This window comes from Sarcophilus harrisii, chromosome 3 (assembly GCF_902635505.1).
Source record: "Sarcophilus harrisii chromosome 3, mSarHar1.11, whole genome shotgun sequence".
NCBI classification, from domain to species: domain Eukaryota; kingdom Metazoa; phylum Chordata; class Mammalia; order Dasyuromorphia; family Dasyuridae; genus Sarcophilus; species Sarcophilus harrisii.
Window position 1 is genome coordinate 80374078 of NC_045428.1, and position 21015 is coordinate 80395092.

Below are 21015 nucleotides of genomic sequence, written 5' to 3' on the forward strand. Positions count from 1 at the left end.
CAGGCATCAGCCTGACACAGCAGTAGTATGTTATCGTTATCTAGCTAATTCAGCAAGCAGTTACCTGATTGCCAACAAAGGAACATCTGTATTTGAGAATTTTATTGCTCACCTGGTTTCACCTCTCCAGAATAATTAAGACAAAACCTAACAAGTAAGTCAGTTTCCTTATTTGTCAAATATAACTGATAATACTTAAATACTATCAAAGCATTATGAAATCATTAATGCGTTATCAATAGCTTGATATGCCACCCAGCAATCACTTTAGGAATAGCAGACCATCTAGTCTATAAGAAGACTATTAACTGAAAGGAGTGGGGGCATTTTCAACTTCATTAAAAGTATTTTAATGTAATACATCAAGAATAATCCTCAAAATGTCTGATTTAGAGACTTTTTTTTTTTTTTTTTTTGTCTATTTACAAATTTAGAATACTTACACATCTCTTCCCCCTAATCCTTTGGGACAATCGGATACCACCAAAGTGAAAATGGTTCCCTTATAAAAATAAAATTCACCAGTCACTTCTGTGTGCTTTGTGGGTTTTTATTTAGGACGTAAAACAAATTCTTATTACACAGCAACAGTTAATTCCAAGTACAATCTAAAAAAAAAAAAAAAATTGTAAAAAGTTGATGTTCCCCACTTGTTTGGAGGCAGCTTTATGACGCGCGTGCACACACACACAAATATCACTCAGAGCAGACAAGCTGCTCCCCCCGAGGCCTCCATGATTTATAGTCTCACTGCCACCAACTTCCTTCTCTCTGGGGCTGAGTGCATCAGATGGATTAGTTAGCACTGGCAGAGCACAAATCACGGCCATCCTACCTAGAAACCATATTTTTCTGTTGTTTCTTAAAAATGTACATGGACACAAGATATGGTAGAAACTGCTTTTCCATAGAATTCTGAAGTTGCAAAAAGACACTTCCATTTTAATGTGAAAATAAGCACTTTTGTGTTTTTTTATATTTTACAAAAATGTTTCAAGATATTTAGCAAGGTTTATTTGCGTAAATAATCCATTTGTACACAGGTTGGCCCCGGCATATTTGTCAATTTCCATATCATTGTATGAGTTTCAATAAGAAATAGGAACAAATATTAGCAGAAAATAAACTTCAGCTCTCAAGCACAATGTGCCTTTTTCAGTGAATGGCTCTATATAAGCCTCTCTTAAAAGACTGGTGTGCAGTGCCCCTTCCACTGCTAAAATACCATATAAAACATGTGTTTGCAACATACGCCTTATCAAGGAGAGAAGACTACTTTACTAAATAGCAATTCACATTTAAGTACCATTTTTTAAAATTCCCATCTCACTACTGAAGGTTGCACTCGGCACGCCGATGTAATAATTCAAAGAGGAACTGTGAATAATACTTTAATGGCATTTATCAAAACATGGCCATACTTTTTTTTTTTTCAAGTATCTTCCTAAAGATATCAAGTGGAACTCCAATGTTCTCACAGTTTTAAAGAAAAACATAGCATATTTAATCAAAACAGCATGGTGTAGTGGAAAGACCACTGGACTGGGCAGTATGATTCTAGTCCTGGCTATACCACTAACTAGCTGTGGGACCTGGAGCAAGTCACTTAATGTCCCTGGGCCTCAGTTTCCCCATCTGAACTAGATGACCTAAGGTCCCTTCTGGCTCTAATAATTTTTATGAATCTAAGTAAACCCATTTGGGGATGCCCTCCTCCCCCCTTAACACCAGTGAAGGTGGAATTCCCAGCCAATGAATTAAGTGTAAACTGATGGAAATTAAATGCCTACCTTCCTAAATACTTGGATATTGCCTGCTACCTTCTACATAAGGCTGTTTTTAGTGTCACGGTAGCCCCAGGACACAACATGCTCCCTTCACTAGAGAAATATGTGGTTAAGGACAACAAGAAAGGAAGTCTAATGTAAAGGCAAGTGCTGAAATAAGAAAAAAGTTTAAAACAAAAATAAAAATACACATAATCTCCTATCACACCAGAACTAAGAATTTCATTAAGTTGCCTTTGTTTTTTCCAGGCAGTAGTAAGACACTGATGAAATAACTGAAAATTGCCAGCTACGTTAATGTAGGGATTAAAGAAACCGGTTAGGGATGAAAGAAACCGGTAAATTACTAAACAAAATCCAAAAAGGGGCAGGGGGTATCCTTCCTGGTGACACAGAATCAGTCCCTCAGAAACATGCCATTAATACCAGCTGCTTGCTTCCCCTAACTAAACTGCCCAAAACAAGGACCACTGGGGGGGGGGGGGGGGGGGGGGGGGGGGGGGGGGGGGGTGTTAGAAACAAAACAGCCAAGCAATGGAAAACACTGCTGAACAAGAAAAGAGGAGGTTTGTCTTTATCAATCCAACAGCAGGCTGAGCCTTGCAACATCCTCAATTGGCACTTTTTAAGTTTATGTCATCTTCACTCTAAGGCCATAGAACAAGGAAGTGTATTTTCATTCATATCTCCATGGAAATCAAATACCAAAAGAGGAACAGCCATATTGGAAGGCGGCTACTACTACTACTACTACTACTACTACTACTACTACTACTACTACTACTACTACTAACTACTAATACTACTACAACTACATTATTACTACTCTTTGCAGGGTTTGGGAGGAAGGGTGAAAGTAAAATCAAATACAATCTAGGAAAATATGATCCAGAGGGAAAGGATTTAGTTTGGGTTGTGGCCCTAGAACATTTTATTATGGACCGTGATAGCATTCCCCTCATATCTAGTGACAACACTGCTGAGGGCTGGTCAGTAGCTTTTGGACTTGGATCACCTTTGCTACAGCACTCTGCACCGTTTCTCAAATTTAAGTTTTTCCAAGCTTTTTTAAAAAGTTAGTTTTTCAATAGGACAAAAGGGGAAACTTACAATTGATAAAATTGGAAACAGCACCCTCACTATTAGTAGCATGCAGTCTATGAAATATTACATACATTAAATTCTCCAATTACTCTGGGTTTTGATCACATAGAATCCTTCCTAGACAAGCTATAGAATTCTAAACTGTACAAAATAAAAAATATGCATGAAATTCAACAATTTTTTTTTTACACATCAGTACTGAATAGAGCAAAAACCAGCAGCAATTAAGACCCATGGACTCCCTCCACAGTCACTCTAATAAGATGAAAAACTTCACAAATGTCATCAGCAGACAGCAAACACTGGTCCAAGAAGCAAAATCCATTCCTAGAGAAAACCCTAAGCTTATCTATCTCTGCAAGTCCAGCTCAGTTGACATCTGTTTTTGTAAATGAATAGGATGAGCTGTCAGATTACCTTTTAGACTTCAAAAATGTGTCTGCGTTGCAAACCCACTAAGCACTCTGAAGCAGAAAATCCTGCAGGTATGAGTAGATACTGGGAATAACTCATTTAAGGGACATATTTTTAAAATTAAGGTACATACCCAGTACTAACCACCCACCACCACCACCACCACTCCATCCCCCTTCCCTTCAAAAAACAAAACCCCTAAGCACATCAATCCACTTCAGGCAGTAAAAGAGAGTCTCAAGCTTATCTTAAGTCAGCCACAGATTGGTTCTAAAAAGGAAATAAAAGCTCAAAGAGATACCCAGTGCTAATGTTGTTGGGGGGGGGAAGGGGGAAGGGGTTTTGGTCAAGTTCATTTAATAGGAGTGCTCAGGCACAGATGAGTAAACTGATGAGCATATAGGACTCCCAGCTGTTAGAAGACCTGAAATAAGATCACTAAATGACTGAAAACAGGCAGTATGGAGTTTTATTGATAAAAGAACTATATAGTTGGGCCTCAGTTAAAATTTTAAAGAAGCTTTGTAGTCAAAGCCAGGAATCTTCTTTCCTGCTAACACCTTGTCCACCTGTCCCTCAAGTTCACTAAACCCCGCTGTTCAGTCAGTGCAAGCCTGCTCAACACTCCGGCCCTGGCCTAATCTAACCTAGCCTGGCCTTCCTGAATTGTGGCTGAGTATCCCTGGTCAAGAGGATCAGGGGGAATGGAACTGGTCCCATTCTCAGATCATTTCTTATTTAGAACTACCATCCCTTACCAGGATTTGGGGTCTCTGGAGATATTTCTTAAATTAACTCTGTGGAAAAATGAAGGTCAGAAATGTATTGCTCTTCTAAATCTGAGAGTTGAAATCCAAAATTGTATTTGTTGTACAGACAAAAGAATTAATAACTTCTGCTATAATCTCTGTTTAAGTTGAAGAAGGTCTCTAGCCCACAAAACTGGCAGTGCCAAAACTTGACCTACTAAGTTCATTTTAATGCTGTAATTTTAATATTTAATAGGAAAAGGTACCTTATTTTCCAGTTGAAAACAAGTCTCTCAAGGGTTTTTGTTCTGAATTATTTTTTGTTTTTTAAATTTTTCTATGTGTATAAAGGGAAAAGCAGCTTAGACAGTTGTACAAGTTAGTCTTTAATGATCAGAGAGAGTAGCAATCCTTTAACTTCCATTGTAGAGACTTGCCAACAGATCTAAAAACTGATTGTTCTTTCCAAATAAAGCTAATAAGATTTTCCTCTATACTGCAAAATTAAGGGGAAAAAAACCATTTACTCTGAAGTCATTTTTTTTTTCTCCTCAAAGCTTTAATGCTCAAAGTAAAGTTTTCATCTTGACCATTAATAAGAACATATGTCATTCAAGTGTTAATTTAAAATCTTCAGGCTTGATCCTCAGAACCTGAAGGAAATATAATCACCACTTCACTATAGCCTTTGCTATGGGATAACTAACCCTTGTTATAAGTAGTCTGGATATATAAGCCATCAGTGGCAATGTAGTATTTCAGAATACTAAAGTAAATTTGTGGCACCAGTTAGCTAGCCTTAGGAGTCCCCTAACACTTTCTAAACTTCATCATCTTAATGACTTATGCTGACAATTATAATGACATACAAATCAGTTTTGCATTCACTTGTTTTTAGCCAGAGTGCTAAGAAATTGCAAATTCTAACTGCATTAAAAACAAGTAACAAACAACCTGGAAAGCCTTTTATGTTAACTTTCAAATACGTTCTGCAGATGCCTCATCTTCAGGCGGAAGAAAAATATGACTAAGATGGCCACTGGGTCATAATGTTAACAGCATGATTATCTTGACATTTTTAATGCCAAGCACTAAAGCTTGGGAGAAAACCTCTGGATTAGATACAATTCCTGAGAAAGATCCTAGGTTCTACCTCAGTCTTTTTTTTGACTCTGTTTCAGTTACATGTATAGGTCATTTCATTTTCTACATACCCAGAGATGAACAGGTCAGCTTATTTACTTCCAAGAACTCAGCACAGCCACCACTAACCATCAGAAGATCCATTTGTTCATGTTTAGGTCACTAAATTGCTTTTTTTATAATAATTTTTTAAGCCAAAACACAGAAGCAGTTTTATTATCCTTCATCCATGAGTGTATTCCTCAGAGCCTTGTGTAAATCTGGAAAGCCCCTAATAGTTCCTTTTGATCCCAGAACAACATAATCAATCTTCACTCAGAATAATGCATGATGGACTCCACATAATTCCCTGGAAAGAGCCCAGTCACTCCATTCATGACTCCCTCATACCAACCATCATCGTTCTTCTTGATGACATAAATGATAGCTCCTTCCTGAAATGAGAGCTCATCCTCTTTGTCTTTTGTGTAATCATAAATCGCGACAACTAGAAAAAATGAAAATATGAAATATGTAGGAAGAAAAAACAAGGAGTTTCTAAGTTACTCAAATAACACAGTAATTTTCTAAAAGCAAATAAAAAAAGTTCTGCCTGGGTGGTGATTACAGACTCAGCTTGCTCAAAATGACAGACTAACACCTTAACCACAAGAAACTTCAAGTGTCCTTAAGATCTTGGTTCAAACTTATCTAGTTATTAGGACCATTACAATGACATGATAAACATACTTTGTGACACTGCTAAGCACAAGACAATTCTTGTCTTAAAAGAACTCACAATCTAATTACCAAGGATACATTATTCTTTTTTTTTTAATTTAAAGTAAATTAGAGGAGGGCTTCTTCAACTTCTTCCATTCATGACCCCTTTTCACCCAAGAAATTTTTAAACAATGCCTAGTATATAGGTATATAAAAGAGATGTATACAAATCAAACATTTGCTCCACATTCAATTACATGACCCCATATGAGGTTGCAACCCACAGTTTAAGAAGCTTTGAATTAGAAAACTATAATTATTTTTATTTCACCAGAAGAGTCTTCTCCATTGCCCTCTAGGATGAAAACATACATTCTCCATTCATTTTTTTGACCTAACCTTAGCATCTTTGCAACTTTAGTAAAAATTTTCTTCAATTGCAATCTGCATCTATTCTGTGTTATCTTGAAAAGATTCAAGTTTAATTATAAAGCCTCAGACTTCTTTAAAAAAAAACAGAAATGAACTAAATACCATGTCACAATTGGAGAATATAAGTACTAGTTGATTTGCTGAAAAATTCAAGTTTCTCATCCAAAATCCAAATAGTTTTCAATTAAGCTCTGAAATGACTTATGTCATGGAAGGAGAAATAGATAACATTAATATTTTATCAGTCAATTCATAAGCATTTCTAAGCACTTCCAGGCACTGTGCCACATTTATTGAAAAACAGGAAAAAAGATATAGCTCTTATACTATAGGAAATATACTATAATGTCCATATACTATAGAAAATAAATACGAAATACATACACAAGGTTTGTGCAGGAAACACTTCTTTTAAAAATGTATTTTGCACTTATATAAATTCCTTTGGGATAAGAATTTAGTAAAGAATAAATTTTAATTGATGTTATCAATTATCATCATCAATCAATAAGCATTTATTAATAAGTACCTACTATGTGCCAGGCACTGTGCTAAGCTTGGGAGATATAAAAGAAAAAAAAAAACAATCTCTCATCTAAAGATGCTCACAGTCAAATGGGGGAGACATGAAAACATATATGTTCAAACAAGATACAGCCTAAAGGGAGAAAATTAACAGAGGAAAGGTACTAAGCACTAAGTAAGGATCAGAAAAGATTTCTTACAGAAGGTGAGATTTTAGTTAGGACTTAAAGGAAATCTGGTAGTGGAGACTAACAAGGAGAGAATTCTAGAGATGGGGAATAGCCAATAAAAACTTACATACTCCTGAATGGAAGTTTTTACTGGCTATTCCCCATCCCTAGAATATACATATATACATAAATATGGAGGAGAAAGCAGTCAAGATTAAGTGACTTGCTCAGTCACACAGCTAGGAAGTGTTAAGTTTCTGAGAACACATTTGAACTCAGGTCCTCCTGACTTCAGGGCTGGTGTTCTAACCACTGTAACATGTTTAATTTTTACTTTTGGTTCCCCAAAGCTCAGTAAAATGCCAAGAAATATTATTATTATTAATGTTTACTGAATGAATGACAGACTCCAATACTCAAAGTAAGCAATACCAGCAGGATACATTTCCTGATTTGTGCCTTCCTTCTTATTAGCAGTCATAGAACAGTGTTAACTTCTCAGGTTCAGGATTTTCAAAATGTTCTTAAAATATGCTTGATATTATGCATAAGTTGCATAAGTTGGAGGAGTTTAAGCTGGAAAAGTCTTCAAAAGTCACATTTGCTCTACTGAATCAAATAGTGCTAAGATATGTTTTTAAGTGTGGAAATTAAAAGTTACGTGGAGCACCTTTGTGACAAAAGGCAAGAAAAGAACTCCTAACACAGGGAGTTGTCTGCATGAGCTCATCTATTACTCTCCTAAAATTATGCTAATAATCCTTTCTAAAAAAGGCAAACATGTCACAAGCCAATTTTTTTTTTAATTGTAAAAAAGGTTAAGGGAAAAAATATCCATTTTTCATTTATTGAAAGCAATGAATGATAGGGAGGTGATCATTTTTAAGCAGCAACCGATGTATATGCTTACCAGGATTTTGCCTTCTTTGAAATCTACTTGGATGTTTATATTTTATTCAGCATAGTATTAAAAAAGAAAAAGGTGAGACCAGTACATGTCTCCTATAATCTAGCTTCTGACTTCATCACACCATTCAAATTGCTTTCTCCAAAGTTGCTGAAGGTCTCTGAACCACCAAATCCAGTGGCCTTTTCTCAGTCCTCATTTTCCTTCACTTCTCTGAACCCTTTGACACTGCTGATTGTTCCTTTGTCAGGACTCCCTTTTCCAAATACCACTCTCTGCTGACGTCCTGTCTCGTATCTCCAACTAACTGCCTGTCAGACGTGTCACACTGGATGACCAGCAGACATCTCGGGCTCAATATCTTGAACTCACTGGCTTTCCCTCCAAATGCTCCCCCATCTCTTAACTTAGCACTTACTAGTAGTAGGGGCACACCGTCCTTCCATCCCTGTGTCAGGCTAACAACTTAGGAGCCCTCTTGGGCTCCTCACTCTCTTTCACTCCACATATCCAAGGACTACTGATTTCATCTTTGCAACCTTTCTCTAATAGTTTCCCCACTTCTCTCCTCTGACCCCACCTCTACTGTAATATAGACCCTCATCATTTCATGCTTGGATAACTGCAATAATCTACCACTGAGGTCTGCCAGCCTTAAGTCCCTCCCCATTCCAGTCCATCCTCCATTCCAAAAGGGATTTCCCTGAAAAGCAGGTCTGATCCCATCGCATTCTACCCCTTTCCCATAAACTCCATTAGCTTCCTATTACCTCCAGGATTGAATACAACTGCTCTGTTTGGTATTCAAAGTCCTTTCCTATCTTTCCAATCTTCTTATACTTTACTCCTTACATCTGCCTAAAAGACTATTTCACAGAGAATTCACACTAGGAAAGCATTCACAGGGAGGTCAAAAGAGGCAAGGTAAAGACACTCTCAAATTCTCTCTGAAGAATTTTGGAATCAACTCTGAGGCATGGGAGACACTGTTATAGGACTACCCAGCATGGCGCACCTGCACCCAAGAAGGTGCTGTGTTCTATAAGCAAAACAGAAATGTGGCAGCTCAAAAACAACAAAAAAAAAAAAAAAAAAAAAAGAAAAGAAAAAGAAAAAAAAAAAGATGAAATGCAAAAATTTAGAGTTATCTCCATTCCAAATGTTCACAGGGACTATTTGTGCCCCACATGTGCTAGAGCCTTCCAAGTTCATCTTGGTCACACTGTGCCTTGATCAAAATATGGAAATGTCCCTTTGGTCCTCTTCAAGAAGGAAGGACCTTACTTCCCCATATGAACGTTTCCGTCAGTGATCCTGGTCTCCTGGCTCTTCCATGAACAAGAAACTCCCAGTCTTGGCTCTGGATACTTTCCCTGTCCCCCATGCTAAAATGTTCTCCCTCCCCCATTCTACCCACTGATCTGCCATGCTTTCTTGAAGTCCTAACTAAAATTCCACCTTTTACTGGGGACTTTTCCTAATCTTAATTCTAGCGCCTTTCCTCTTTCAATTATTTTCCCGTATAGTTTGTTTTGTACACATTGCAAACAAATGTTCTCTTCCATTAGATTATAAGCTCCTTAAAGACAATGCCTGTTTTTTCCCTCTTTTTGTTAAGTACATAACTAGCATATAATAGGTTTTCTGACTGATTACTTTGGGAGCAGTTGAGAGCTTTTCTCTGGAAAATAATGCCACAATCATTATCCCTAAAATTATTTTTCTTTCAAGAATCTTTTTCTGGGTGAGCTGAATGTTCTCAAAGATATTTATATATTAGTCATGTTAATCTGATGGGCAATGTCTAAACTAGTTTTTAATTTTCTTACTAGTTTCATTTCACCTTTTTTTTTTGCCTCACATATAGAAATGATTCCCTTAAAAACACTCATACATTATTTACCTTTCAAGTGAAATGAATCATTAACAATGTTTCTTTCTTGGAAGCTTCTTTATGGCAATCCTTATTCTTAAATTAGATATCCTGATTCATTACACTACTAAAATTATACTTTATAATTTTATAACTAAAAAATTCTTTAAATATTCATGGGAATCAAAGAAAAGTCATTTCCTTGTCTTAAGATAAAACAACTAGTCACTGTTAGATGAGAGAGGAAAGACAGGTAGATACTACCATGAACAAAAGATGACAAGAATTTTCAAACTATAATCTAGCAGTGTTTTTAAAATCATACAATCTTTAAAACTGACATGAGATTTTGAAGACTCTACCATAGAAAGAAATTTACTTGGAAGCAGAGAGATAACTTGAGATTGTTTTTAGTTAGCAATAGAGCTTCATTTCCATTGAGAATTAATTTCTCTTCTCCACATAGCATATAATATTTACCTTTTTCTAAATAGGTTCTTGGTGCCCAGGGAGGGTCCTCTTCAGCATAGGGATCACTGTACTCTACCACAGCTGCCTCCTCCTCTTCATAATCTTCTGGTGGTGGAGGTGGAGGTGGAGATTCATCAAAGACTGGTTCTTCTGTAGGAGGTGGAGGAGGAGGAGTATCTGAAACTAATAAATCATCAAAATGATTAAAATATACAAAAATACTGATTTGGGATGTTTCTCATTCTAATACTGCATTATCATAGAATTCAAAATTAGATTTGGAAATGGACATTACTAAAACAAACAAAATTAGAAAGACAAGAGACAATTTACTGTCTCTTGACACTAAATTTTAGTGTCTAAATCTTCAAGCCTGATATTCTTATAGATCACCTTGGTAAGATCTCCAAATTTACCCAAGCTAACCCTTACCTGATACATGAATTTTGCTGATACTACTTTTTGATAAGTGGTTATTTAGCCTCTGCTTAAACATATCCAGTACTGAGAACTGTCTAAATCAGCCCACTCCATTTCAGACAACTAATGGATAGAAAGGGCTTCCTTGAAATGAACGGTTATATACCTCTTGAGAATGACTACCCGTAGAAAACTGTTACTCATCTCCCCATCCCACACATGGGATACAAAGAACAAATCTAAGTCCTTGCTACATTCAAATATTTGAATACAACTACAATTGCGCCTCCAAGTTTTTTCATCAGGATAGCTTGACGTTGTGGTTTTAAGCTACCTTGATCTCTTTGATCAATTTTTCTGGATGTGGTCTCACTGGATCAGTATACAACAAATTATTACTTCTCTTAATCTTAATCCACAGTTTTACTGATGAAATCTAATCTTATTTTGTGGGAAGAGAGAGGAAGAGGGAAATAGAATATCACATTTTTGACTATTTTGATCTTGCAGTCAACTAAAAATTTCAAATCTTTTTCAAATGAAAAATTTTCTAGCTATCACCTTCTTAATTCTAAACTTGTATGGGTTTTTTTTTTTTTTAACTTGAGTTTAGGACTTTACCTTTGTCCTCATTAAATTTTGGCTTTTCAAATATTGCCCATCTTTCAAATTAAAAATTATAAAAATTTAATCAAGTCATATGACTAAAGAGTCAAAAAACATACTGGCTATTTCTCTAGACTTTTTCATCTGCAATCTCATAAGCATTCAAGCCCCTGAAAAAAACTGAACAAAAAGGAATTATAAACAGACCTGTAGCATGCCTTAATAACACATTTCTCCAAGTTAAAGCCAACTTAAGATTGGATGCAGTCTTTCTACTGTAAAACACAGTAGAAAGAACACTGGCTCTGGAGTCCAAGGACCTTGATTCAAATACGATCTCTGCTGCTTATGACCTGTGTGACCTGAGACAAATTACTTAGCCTCTCAGGGCCTCAGATTTCTTATTTGTAAAATGAGGGGTTTGGACTTACATCTGAGATCCTTTCCAGATCTACATCTAGCCTTTGTGTATGATCATTCTACTTTTAATTAGGCTAATCATTTAATCCATACTTCCGTGATCTGTCTATAAGGCTCATGAGAGATTTTGTCAAATACCAAATAATATTGCTGGTTTCTATCACAGTAGTAATATTGTCAAAAGATTAATTCAGGTTTTTCTGTGTTAATGTGTTTTAATGAAACTGGCTACTAGGGATCACCACATAGCTACAAGTGCTAACAACCATACACTTAATGAACAATTTGGGAATTCCTCCTTTCTTCACTCCAAGTACAAAAGTCTTGGCCACAAAAATGTGGAAGGATTTTTTGCCCCTTTTTGAAGACTTCATTTATCTAGTGTTTTTTTCTCTTTTCCAAGTTTCCTCAAAGACTGCATCTATAAATTCTTTTACATAGCCTGAATTTCAATTGAATCGGGTCAGGAGACTTGAATTAATTTAGTAAGCAAGAACCTAATGTGAAGTACATTATTTCTTTAAGATCTTTCCACAACAAATAGTCAAAGATAAAAAGGATAGAAAAAAATGTTTTGTGGAAAAAAGAAATTATATATTTATATATACAGGGTGTGTATATATACATATATAAAACTATAAATGTGTGTGTGTATATATATATATATTATATATATATATATATTAGATGTAAAGTACAGATCACTACTACTATTAAAACTTTTATACTTCATAAATACATTTTATTATACTCCAACAAAATATCTATATGAAACAGCCTTCAACTGATATTTTGGGCAGTTTAGTCTATGGTGTGGCTCTGAGGATTTTGGTGTCTTTGCTGACAAAATAAAATTATACCCAGCTTGTGTAGGCACTGTTTAATGTTTCAAAGAAGCAGAACAAAATCTCTTATTCTTTAAAAATAAGAAATGTCCAGTGTGAACAAAAAGTTTCTTAAGGGTGCCAAAAAGATAATCTTGCTGGAGATTTCTACCTCCATGCTTTATGATACTTTATGATTAAAGGGTAAATTAAAAATGTAAACTTTTATGACTAAAAGGGAAAATGAGAAATTACATCAAGATCTGGAGAAACGTGAATTGTCAATGTTTAAGTAAAAGATGAGTCCCTGAAAGTCAAAAGGCTCTCATTTAAGCATTATGAAGAATACTAGAAAGCAGGAAGCATCTATCAAACAAGAGACCAACAAGAGAGGAAGTGGAACCTAATAAGAGTTCAGGACAGAGCAGGGAGCAGGTAGAGGCAGCTCAATGAAAAAAGACTGAATGATGGCTACTTGGCCAATACTCCAGTCACAGCCATTGCCCTCTTTATCTCCTCCTAGAGGTGAAGAGGTACAGCTACTCAGAAGGACCTGTCACACTGCTTTCACCTCTGGCTTGAGAAGAAAAAGCAACTGCTCTGGGATCCTTAGGAACTGGTTTAAAAGTGAATAGACCTGATTGTGCTTTGGTGAGCAACATTCTGATGAGATAGCGGAATATCCTGTAACATGAATGACTGGCTGGGCTGGACTCTATAGCTAAGATGTACCCAGTTTGACTTGGTAGTTGTTTGGTTTTATTTAAAGAAAACTGCTATTCATAATGAATTAACATCTTCTGAATCTTTTAAGGATGAAGATTTAAATTAAATTTTAATTTAAAATCGCAAAGCAGAAGCAGAATAGAGGAACACTTAGGAGAGGGGAGAGAATGAGGAGAGGAAAAGAAACAAGAGGACGAAATTTCTCTAGTTGAAAAGTCATGAAATTCAATGGTCAAACAAAAGGAAAGAAACAGTTCTGTTTAAAACAATCCTGAATGGGCCAATTGCTGAAGACTACATTCCAGAGTTATTTAATCTCAGAAGTACATGAGTTTTACACTTCAAGTGTTCATGTCAGATGCCTAGAAATTTGTGAAGGAAATGTGTCCCCTCAAGTGGGTTACTGCTAGGAAAGCAATGGTCTATCTCTGCAACCTCAGCCTGCTAGTGTGAAGTTGGAGGAATGAGCCAAATCCAAGAAGTGTCTCCTATAACTGAGTACAATATTCCACATGTTATAATGGAGGGGTCTCTACAGCACAGTGTCTGTAAGGATAGACCCTATTGGAACACACTGTCTAACTCGGGAGCACTGAAATAGATGTGTACTGAAGGTGTTAACACTAGTAATTTCATCATATTTATTCTATTTCTTCCTTTCTGAAGATCATTATCCTTCAAATAAAATGTGGAAGGAACACTACGTAAGTTCCCCTTTCATTTTTTTCTGTTAATTTTCCAATTGGTCCCAATGTAGCTTTAAAAGCCCTTTCTGTCCCTAGCCTTTTCCAGAAATCTGAGTTCATTCTGGGCTATACCATTCTTGACAACTCTCTCATACAACTAAACATGTTCATACACATACTTCATACACATATGTAACATACCCACACATAAAACTACTCAGAATCAGAAGCTGGAATGTCATGTTCAAGGAACATGAAGGAAGCCAGTGCCCCTGCATCCAACAGTAAGAAGAAGGGAAAGGGGAGGGAAGGGAGTGTAAAGTAACAGAAGACTGGAAAAGGTGGAAAAAGCCTGGTTAGAAAGGGTTTAAAAGCCAGAGAGGATTTTATATTTGATCCCAGGGACAGAATGAAGGCAAAGAAGTTTACTAAATGGGAAGATCAATTTAACAGAGAATGAGCCCTGCAAATCTGAAAAACTGGCTTCTCACTGTAATGCTCATGTCAGGAAGTTACATATTAGAACCCAGCTTCTTAAACTGTGGTTCAAAGCCACACATGGTTACCCACATGGAGTTTCGTAATTGAACGTCAGTCATGAAACTGATTATTGGTAAATGATTTGTATATTTCACAGACCCATATACCTGGGGTCCCACAGCAATTTCTCGGAGAAAGGGGGTCATGAGTGAAAAAGTTTAAAAAGGTTTGTTTTAGAGGATGTAGAAAAAGGAGCCAAGAAATCACTTTTAAGCTGCCTTTTATTTGCACTGTAAGGTGGACCCATGTTATCATAAATTCTGTTACTAGTGACAGGTGAAGCACTTGGCCTGGCAATTTTGATGAGTCCCCCCCCCCCCCCCCAGTTCTAACTTCTATGCTCCTGTGATTCCAAGATCCCTTTCCAAAGCTAGATTCTACGGCCTCCTATTTGTGGGAATACATGGGAGAGCTGCTGGAGATACAATCAAGAATGGATCTCCTCTTGTGAGAGGATGATACAAGGAGCCTGAGAGGCATTTGCTGTTCTCTGACCTCTCTGACTGAGAGGCCATGAATTAACTGACCTCTCTCCTCTTCCCTCTGCCTCCAATTTATATCATTCCCAGTCTGCAACACTTGGTCAGCAAAGGCTGCCCTGAAACTCCTTCAGATGCCATGATCCACAGCTGTGGAGGCTCTCGGAGAATTGACCTGTCCCTTAACACCTATTATTGCCAGAATATAGAATAATGTTTTATGATATTATCTTTTGAAGGCTCATCTGATGAAACTGAGGAAAATAAACTCAGTTCAAAAGATATTTATTAGATACCAACTATGTGAGAGACATTATGCTGGAGATCTGCAAAAATTTTTAAATCACAGTTCCTGCCTTCAGGAATCTTGCAGACTAAAGAAAGGTATGAGAAAGGTAAAGTGATAAGCAAAATGCAAGTTAGAAGATGATGAAGTACCTAGGAGATGTGGATGTGAAGTCAGAGGAAAGAGGACCTGGTGCCTAAGTTCAAGGCCAGCTCTGCCTCCCTGACCACTTGGCCCCTTTCTCTTGGATTCAACTTCTTAATTTGTAAAAATAAGGGGACTGTACTAGTCTCACCTTTCTACCTAGGAAATTATGTCATCTGATCTGGACCTTCTAGAAAAAAGACAAAGATTTCAATAGCTAAAGGTAGGGAGCAAAACAAATCAGGCACAAGACAGAGGTGGGAGGGCAGAACAGTGTTGCAGTTGGACTGAAACATATTGTGAAATTAAAACTGGAAAGGAAACCTGGAACGTGTGTGTGTGTGTGTTTAAGTATGAGTACATGCGAATAACTTATTCTTTTTCTTCTTCACTAAGAGAAGTTGTAGTTTTCGAGTAAGCTTTATTCTTAAACTGTCTTCCCTCTTAGTTTCTCGAACCATTGCAACCAGAAGTCTTTCCTTCAAACTCTCTGAAACATGTATATCTTAAGTCTAAAAAACAGGTCTAAGTAGTTCCAATATTTCTCTCTTCAGATATCATGAATTCTAAAATGAGAAGTTTTTCCCAAGTTTTCTATCCTTCTTACTCCTATCATCCACAAGAAATACTGACCAAAATTGTTGATGACAGTGCAGGAATGGATGGCTAATATGCTACACAAGAGAGTTATGATTCAAAAGATCTTCAGAGGCTCCGATGTTAGATAAAATCTAATGAAATTAATTTAAGAAAGACAAATATAAAGTCTAACAATGTGGGTTCAAAAAATGTATTTCTTGAATACAAAAAAAGGCCTGATTAAAGAGCAGTTCAGGTGGGAAAAAATGGGAGTTTTAATGAAAGACAAGCTTAAGGTGTCAAATGGACATGGCAGCCAAGAAAACTAATGCAATCTTATGCAGAATTCAGATAATATAAATATAGATATTACAGAGAGATCTAACAGATAACATAAAATAATATGCAGACAAGCAATATAAAATTCTCCCTTTGACTTTTTCATAACCTCGCCCTATCCTACTTTGCCATTCTTGTCACATAGTACATCCCACCCACACCTCTTACTCTGCAATCTTTTACTTTTCCACCATACCCCCTGGTAGGGTCTTTCCTACCCCTACTTTTCCTGTTTGCTTTTCCACTTCCTTTTGTGTGCAGTCTTTCCCCATTTAAGTTTGAGGGGAAGAACTTTTTTTTCCTTTTGGGGGGAAGGTTTAGCACAGTCCCTAACAAGTAGAAGGTGCTTAATAAATTTTTGTTGACTGGAATTCTTGCTGCTTTTTTAATCTCAACACTCCATCTCTGAAATCTGAACATCTTCACTGAGTGTCCCCTAGGCCTGGCAATTCCCTCTTTATACCCCCATGTTGCTTCCCTCAAGTCTCCTAGTCCCATCTTCTACAAGAAGCCTTTCCTAGTCTTCTTAATCATTGTGATCTAAAGGATCTCCAGCCTATCTGGTAACATATCTGTTTGTACATAGCTGTTTTCATGCTTTCTTTCCCATCCCCATTAGACTACTAGTTCTTTCAGTTGAAAAGAAGGACTGTCTTTTGGCTTTCTTTATATCCCCAGAACTTAGTGCAGTTCCTGCCACATAATAGGAAGCAAATAAAGACTGGTTGACTGCAAATTAATAATCTTATGATCTAAAATTTCCTAATCTAACACCACTTTTAATTGCTTCTTTAGCACAGGGCCTGACCCATAGTAATAAATGTTTACTGACTTATTTCTACATCTGTGAATTAGGTTAAATTCAAAGATGAATGTGAATTTAAAAGCAGTCCTGATTCATACCAAAGGTAAATGAAACATTGTTATCATCTTCCTGAACTTTCTCCCTTATTTCTTGATTGTTAAAGTAAAGGTCTGCTGAGGATTTCAAAAGGTTTGAAGAGGATAATTTGTGACATATATGGTATAAATAGTGATTTTTATTCTTATACTGAACAGTTTATTTTTTGCTATACAGTATTTACAAAATTATAAAACTACTCATGGGGAAAAAAGATTGGAGGGTTTTTTGAGAACAAGTATGATCATTAGGAATACCCCCATATAGATGTCCCAAAGGCACCTCAAAGTCAGTAATTAGAAAATGGAATTTATCATCTTTTCCCCAAAACCTATTCCTTTCCTTAATTTCTCTACATTTTTGGAATTCTTCCATTCACCTATGTTCATAATCTCAAAGTCAACCCCACTGTGCTCAGTCAACTAATGAATCTTGCTGATTTTTGACCTCCATAAAACCTTTCACATCTTTCTTCTCTCCACTCACATAATCAATATGTGATTGGACCCAAGTCCCAAGTTTAGACCCAAATCATCTCTTAACTGCACTATTCAAGTAGCCTATTAACTGGCCTCCCTGCATTCAGGCACTGCCTTCTCCATTTATCCTTTAGCTGTAATTGCTAAATTAATATTCCTAAAGCACAGGTCTGACCATGTCACTCCCCAACCCAAGAAGCTCCAGGGCCTCCTACTCCTTGCTTCTAGAATGAAATAAAACCTTCGTTCTTTAGCATTTAAAACTCCACACCACCATTACAGGTTGGTTACATATTACTCCATGTCACATGCTCTAAATTCCATCCAATTCACTGTATGTCATATGTAAGACTCAGTCTTCTGCCCCGACTCTGTACAGACTGTAACATAAACCTGGGATGTTCTTCCTCCTCCTCTCAGCAACTTAAAAGCTCTACAATCCATAAACACTTGGCTCTAGTGACACCTTCCAGAAATCTCTTCTGATTTTCACACATTTTTTAATAGCTCCTTCCCCCGCCCATAACTTTGTATTTAATATGCATATATTTTAAGTTTACTCCCAGTAAAATTCAAGCTTTTTGAAAGTGAAGACAGTCTTGTTTTGTTCTTGTATACTCAATCCCTAGCATTTTGTACTTGTACTCTCAAGTACCTAGCATAGTGACTGATACATATGAGGAGATTATACATTCCTTGTTGAATTCAATCACTCAAAAGTATGGCCAAAATTACCAATTTGACAATTACTAAAACAAGCAAAAATTTTATATGCACTTTAAAAATTCCAGAATTTAGTAATAATTTTAAAATTTAATCATTTTTGAAGGAATGAACTATATCTCCTCTAAACAGACAAGTAGACTCACAAAAAAGGGGGAGAAAGGCCAAATAAATAACAATTAGAAAAGATCAGTGACACATAAACACCTTTCATACCTATAATCTGAACAACACCATAAAGAAATAAACTTACTATTTTCTTGAACTCTGGCCACAAATCCCATTAAAGGCAACTGAGGAGTTACCTGTAGGATGGATGGAGGAGGAGGAGCAAGAGATGCTGAAAAAAAAAAGGGGGGGAGGAAGGTGGGGCTCAAGTTATATAAAAAAATAAAGGATAATACAATAAAATTAATGGATAAAGACAAAATGCCACCCACCATTCAGAAATACTTGGTAAGATGTCAAGTGGACCCCTTTTGAGTGGGGCAAAAACAAAACAAAACCCCAGGTGGGCCTTTCAAAAACTTCAATTTTTTAAGGAAGTGAAGTGTGGAGCCTATAGACTCCATCATAAGGCTCATACTCACAACCTTTACAACTTAAAACATGCCACATCTTATCCTCCAATATCACATGCTTTAGAACCCAAGATTAGCACCATGTCATCATGGGATAACAGAAAAGGATATTAAAGGATATTCTATACACAGACTTTAAAATTAAAGCAAAATTCATTTTTTCAAAGGCATTTACCATAAAGGTTCCAATCAGTATTTGTCATTTATTAATACTTTCATAACAAACACATATCTCTTGAATTAAGTATTTCTCTACATTGCTATGAAGGCTTTTTTTGTGTGTACGTACATATTCTATTTTATAATTTATATTAAGTTTAAAATTACTATACTTAAAGAAAACGTGAAATGTTACCATAACCTATCACATGACATTTTTTGTTTTTATTCTCATACTATTAGACAAATAAGTAGATTAAACTATCCTAAAACAGTAAGCTTCCACTTGGAACCATTGTCTTCCTTCCATCTCCATTTAAGAACTAAATTTTCTTCAAGTTCTATCTCCTCTACAAAGATTTCACTATTATTAAAGATAGAGAAGCTAAAGAAAAGCTAAAAGAGAGCAATCGGATCATTATTTCTAATTGTATGGACAACTCTTTTATCATTTTACATCCACTTATCATTTTGGCTTTGAAGTAGCTGCCTGATACTGACACTTCGTAGACCTTGTTTGACTATTCCTATATGTATCTATCTACTGATAAGACTCCTATTTTTCTAGTACAATTAGTACTACTGATTTCCAATCATTAAGTTCTGGGTAAAACTAGAGAAAAATAATTGACCTAATCCTGACCCTCCCTAATCAACTCTGCTTTAGCAACAATCATAGTTCTCATCGCTTTTTGACTACCACAACTCTATCTATACCTAGAAAAATCTAGCCCTTACGAATGTGGATTTGACCCCTTAGGCTCTGCCCGTCTTCCATTCTCAATAAAATTCTTTGTAGTTGCCATTACATTCCTCCTAGAAATTGCCCTCCTCCTACCACTACCCTGAGCAATCCACCTATCAACTACCAATACTGTACTTGCTAGGCAAGTTGGTGCTGTTGGTAGAACTGTAAAATGATCTGATCACTCTAGAAAGCAATGTGGAATTATCTCCCAAATCACTAAACCATATATCTTATGATCCAACTTTATCTCTGTTCCACTAGAGTGACTGAGGGTTATAATGAGATGGAGTACCCAAAGATAACAAAGAATGAGGAAAAGAACTAATTTGCACAAAAATTACAGCCACACTTTTTGTTATAGCAAAGAATTAGAAACAAAATGATTGGTTATCAATTGGAAAATGGCAGAACAAATAATGGTATACAAATTTAATGGAATATTGTGATACTGACAATGACAGAGTAACTTGGGAGAATGTATATGTATACACTATGTATAGTGAAGCAAACAGAACCAGGAGAACAATTTATTCAATTTATATAATGTCTATAACACTGCATAGAGAGACAACCATGAACAATTTAAGGATTATTATCAATGCAATGGCTCAATCACAACTTGGGAAAGATTATTATCTATTACAGAACCTACTTTTTGGTGAATAAGTGACAAAGAGAGGCATGAACAGACAAGGCCAATGTATGATTAGTTTTCCTTAACTCAACATATTTATAACAAATGAGGCTTTTGAAGTGGGAAAAGGCAAGAACTATGAGGGAGCTTCAGAGGATACTTACAGGAAGGAAGGAAGGAAGGAAGGAAGGAAGAAAGAAATAAAGAAACATCAATAAACCACTTTAAAAACACAAAAGAAGCTAAAAGCAAGTTCAGAAGGGGACACAAGCAAAGCAGTATTAGAACTAACATGATAAAATCAATATATACTTATCATTTGCACTCCTTATTTTCTATGCTTTGTAGAAGGAAATGTTCATGTTTATTGATCTTATAAAGTTCCTAAGTTTTAAATTGTTTATATAAACAAAAGGGGCTCTCAGGATGATGTAGTCTAATGTGTCCAATCTATAAGAACAAAC

At 36.2% G+C, this 21015-nt stretch overlaps 1 protein-coding gene across 43 annotated transcripts in view; it reads right to left on the bottom strand.

Moving 5' to 3' along the window:
• Positions 1–387: 387 nt before the first annotated feature.
• Positions 388–21015, bottom strand: part of ABI2 (abl interactor 2) — a 120038-nt gene continuing 99410 nt past the window's right edge. For 13 of the 43 annotated variants that reach the window (XM_031958285.1, XM_031958269.1, XM_031958268.1 and 10 more), the window contains 3 exons: positions 18683–18769; positions 10287–10460; positions 5509–5684 (listed from right to left, as the gene is read on the bottom strand). In XM_031958285.1, coding sequence (XP_031814145.1) covers positions 5509–5684; positions 10287–10460; positions 18683–18769 — 437 coding nt within the window. Of the gene's footprint in view, positions 5685–10286; positions 10461–18682; positions 18770–21015 lie in introns of all 43 variants that reach the window. The other 30 variants (XM_031958280.1, XM_031958258.1, XM_031958295.1 and 27 more) reach the window with 3 other exon arrangements.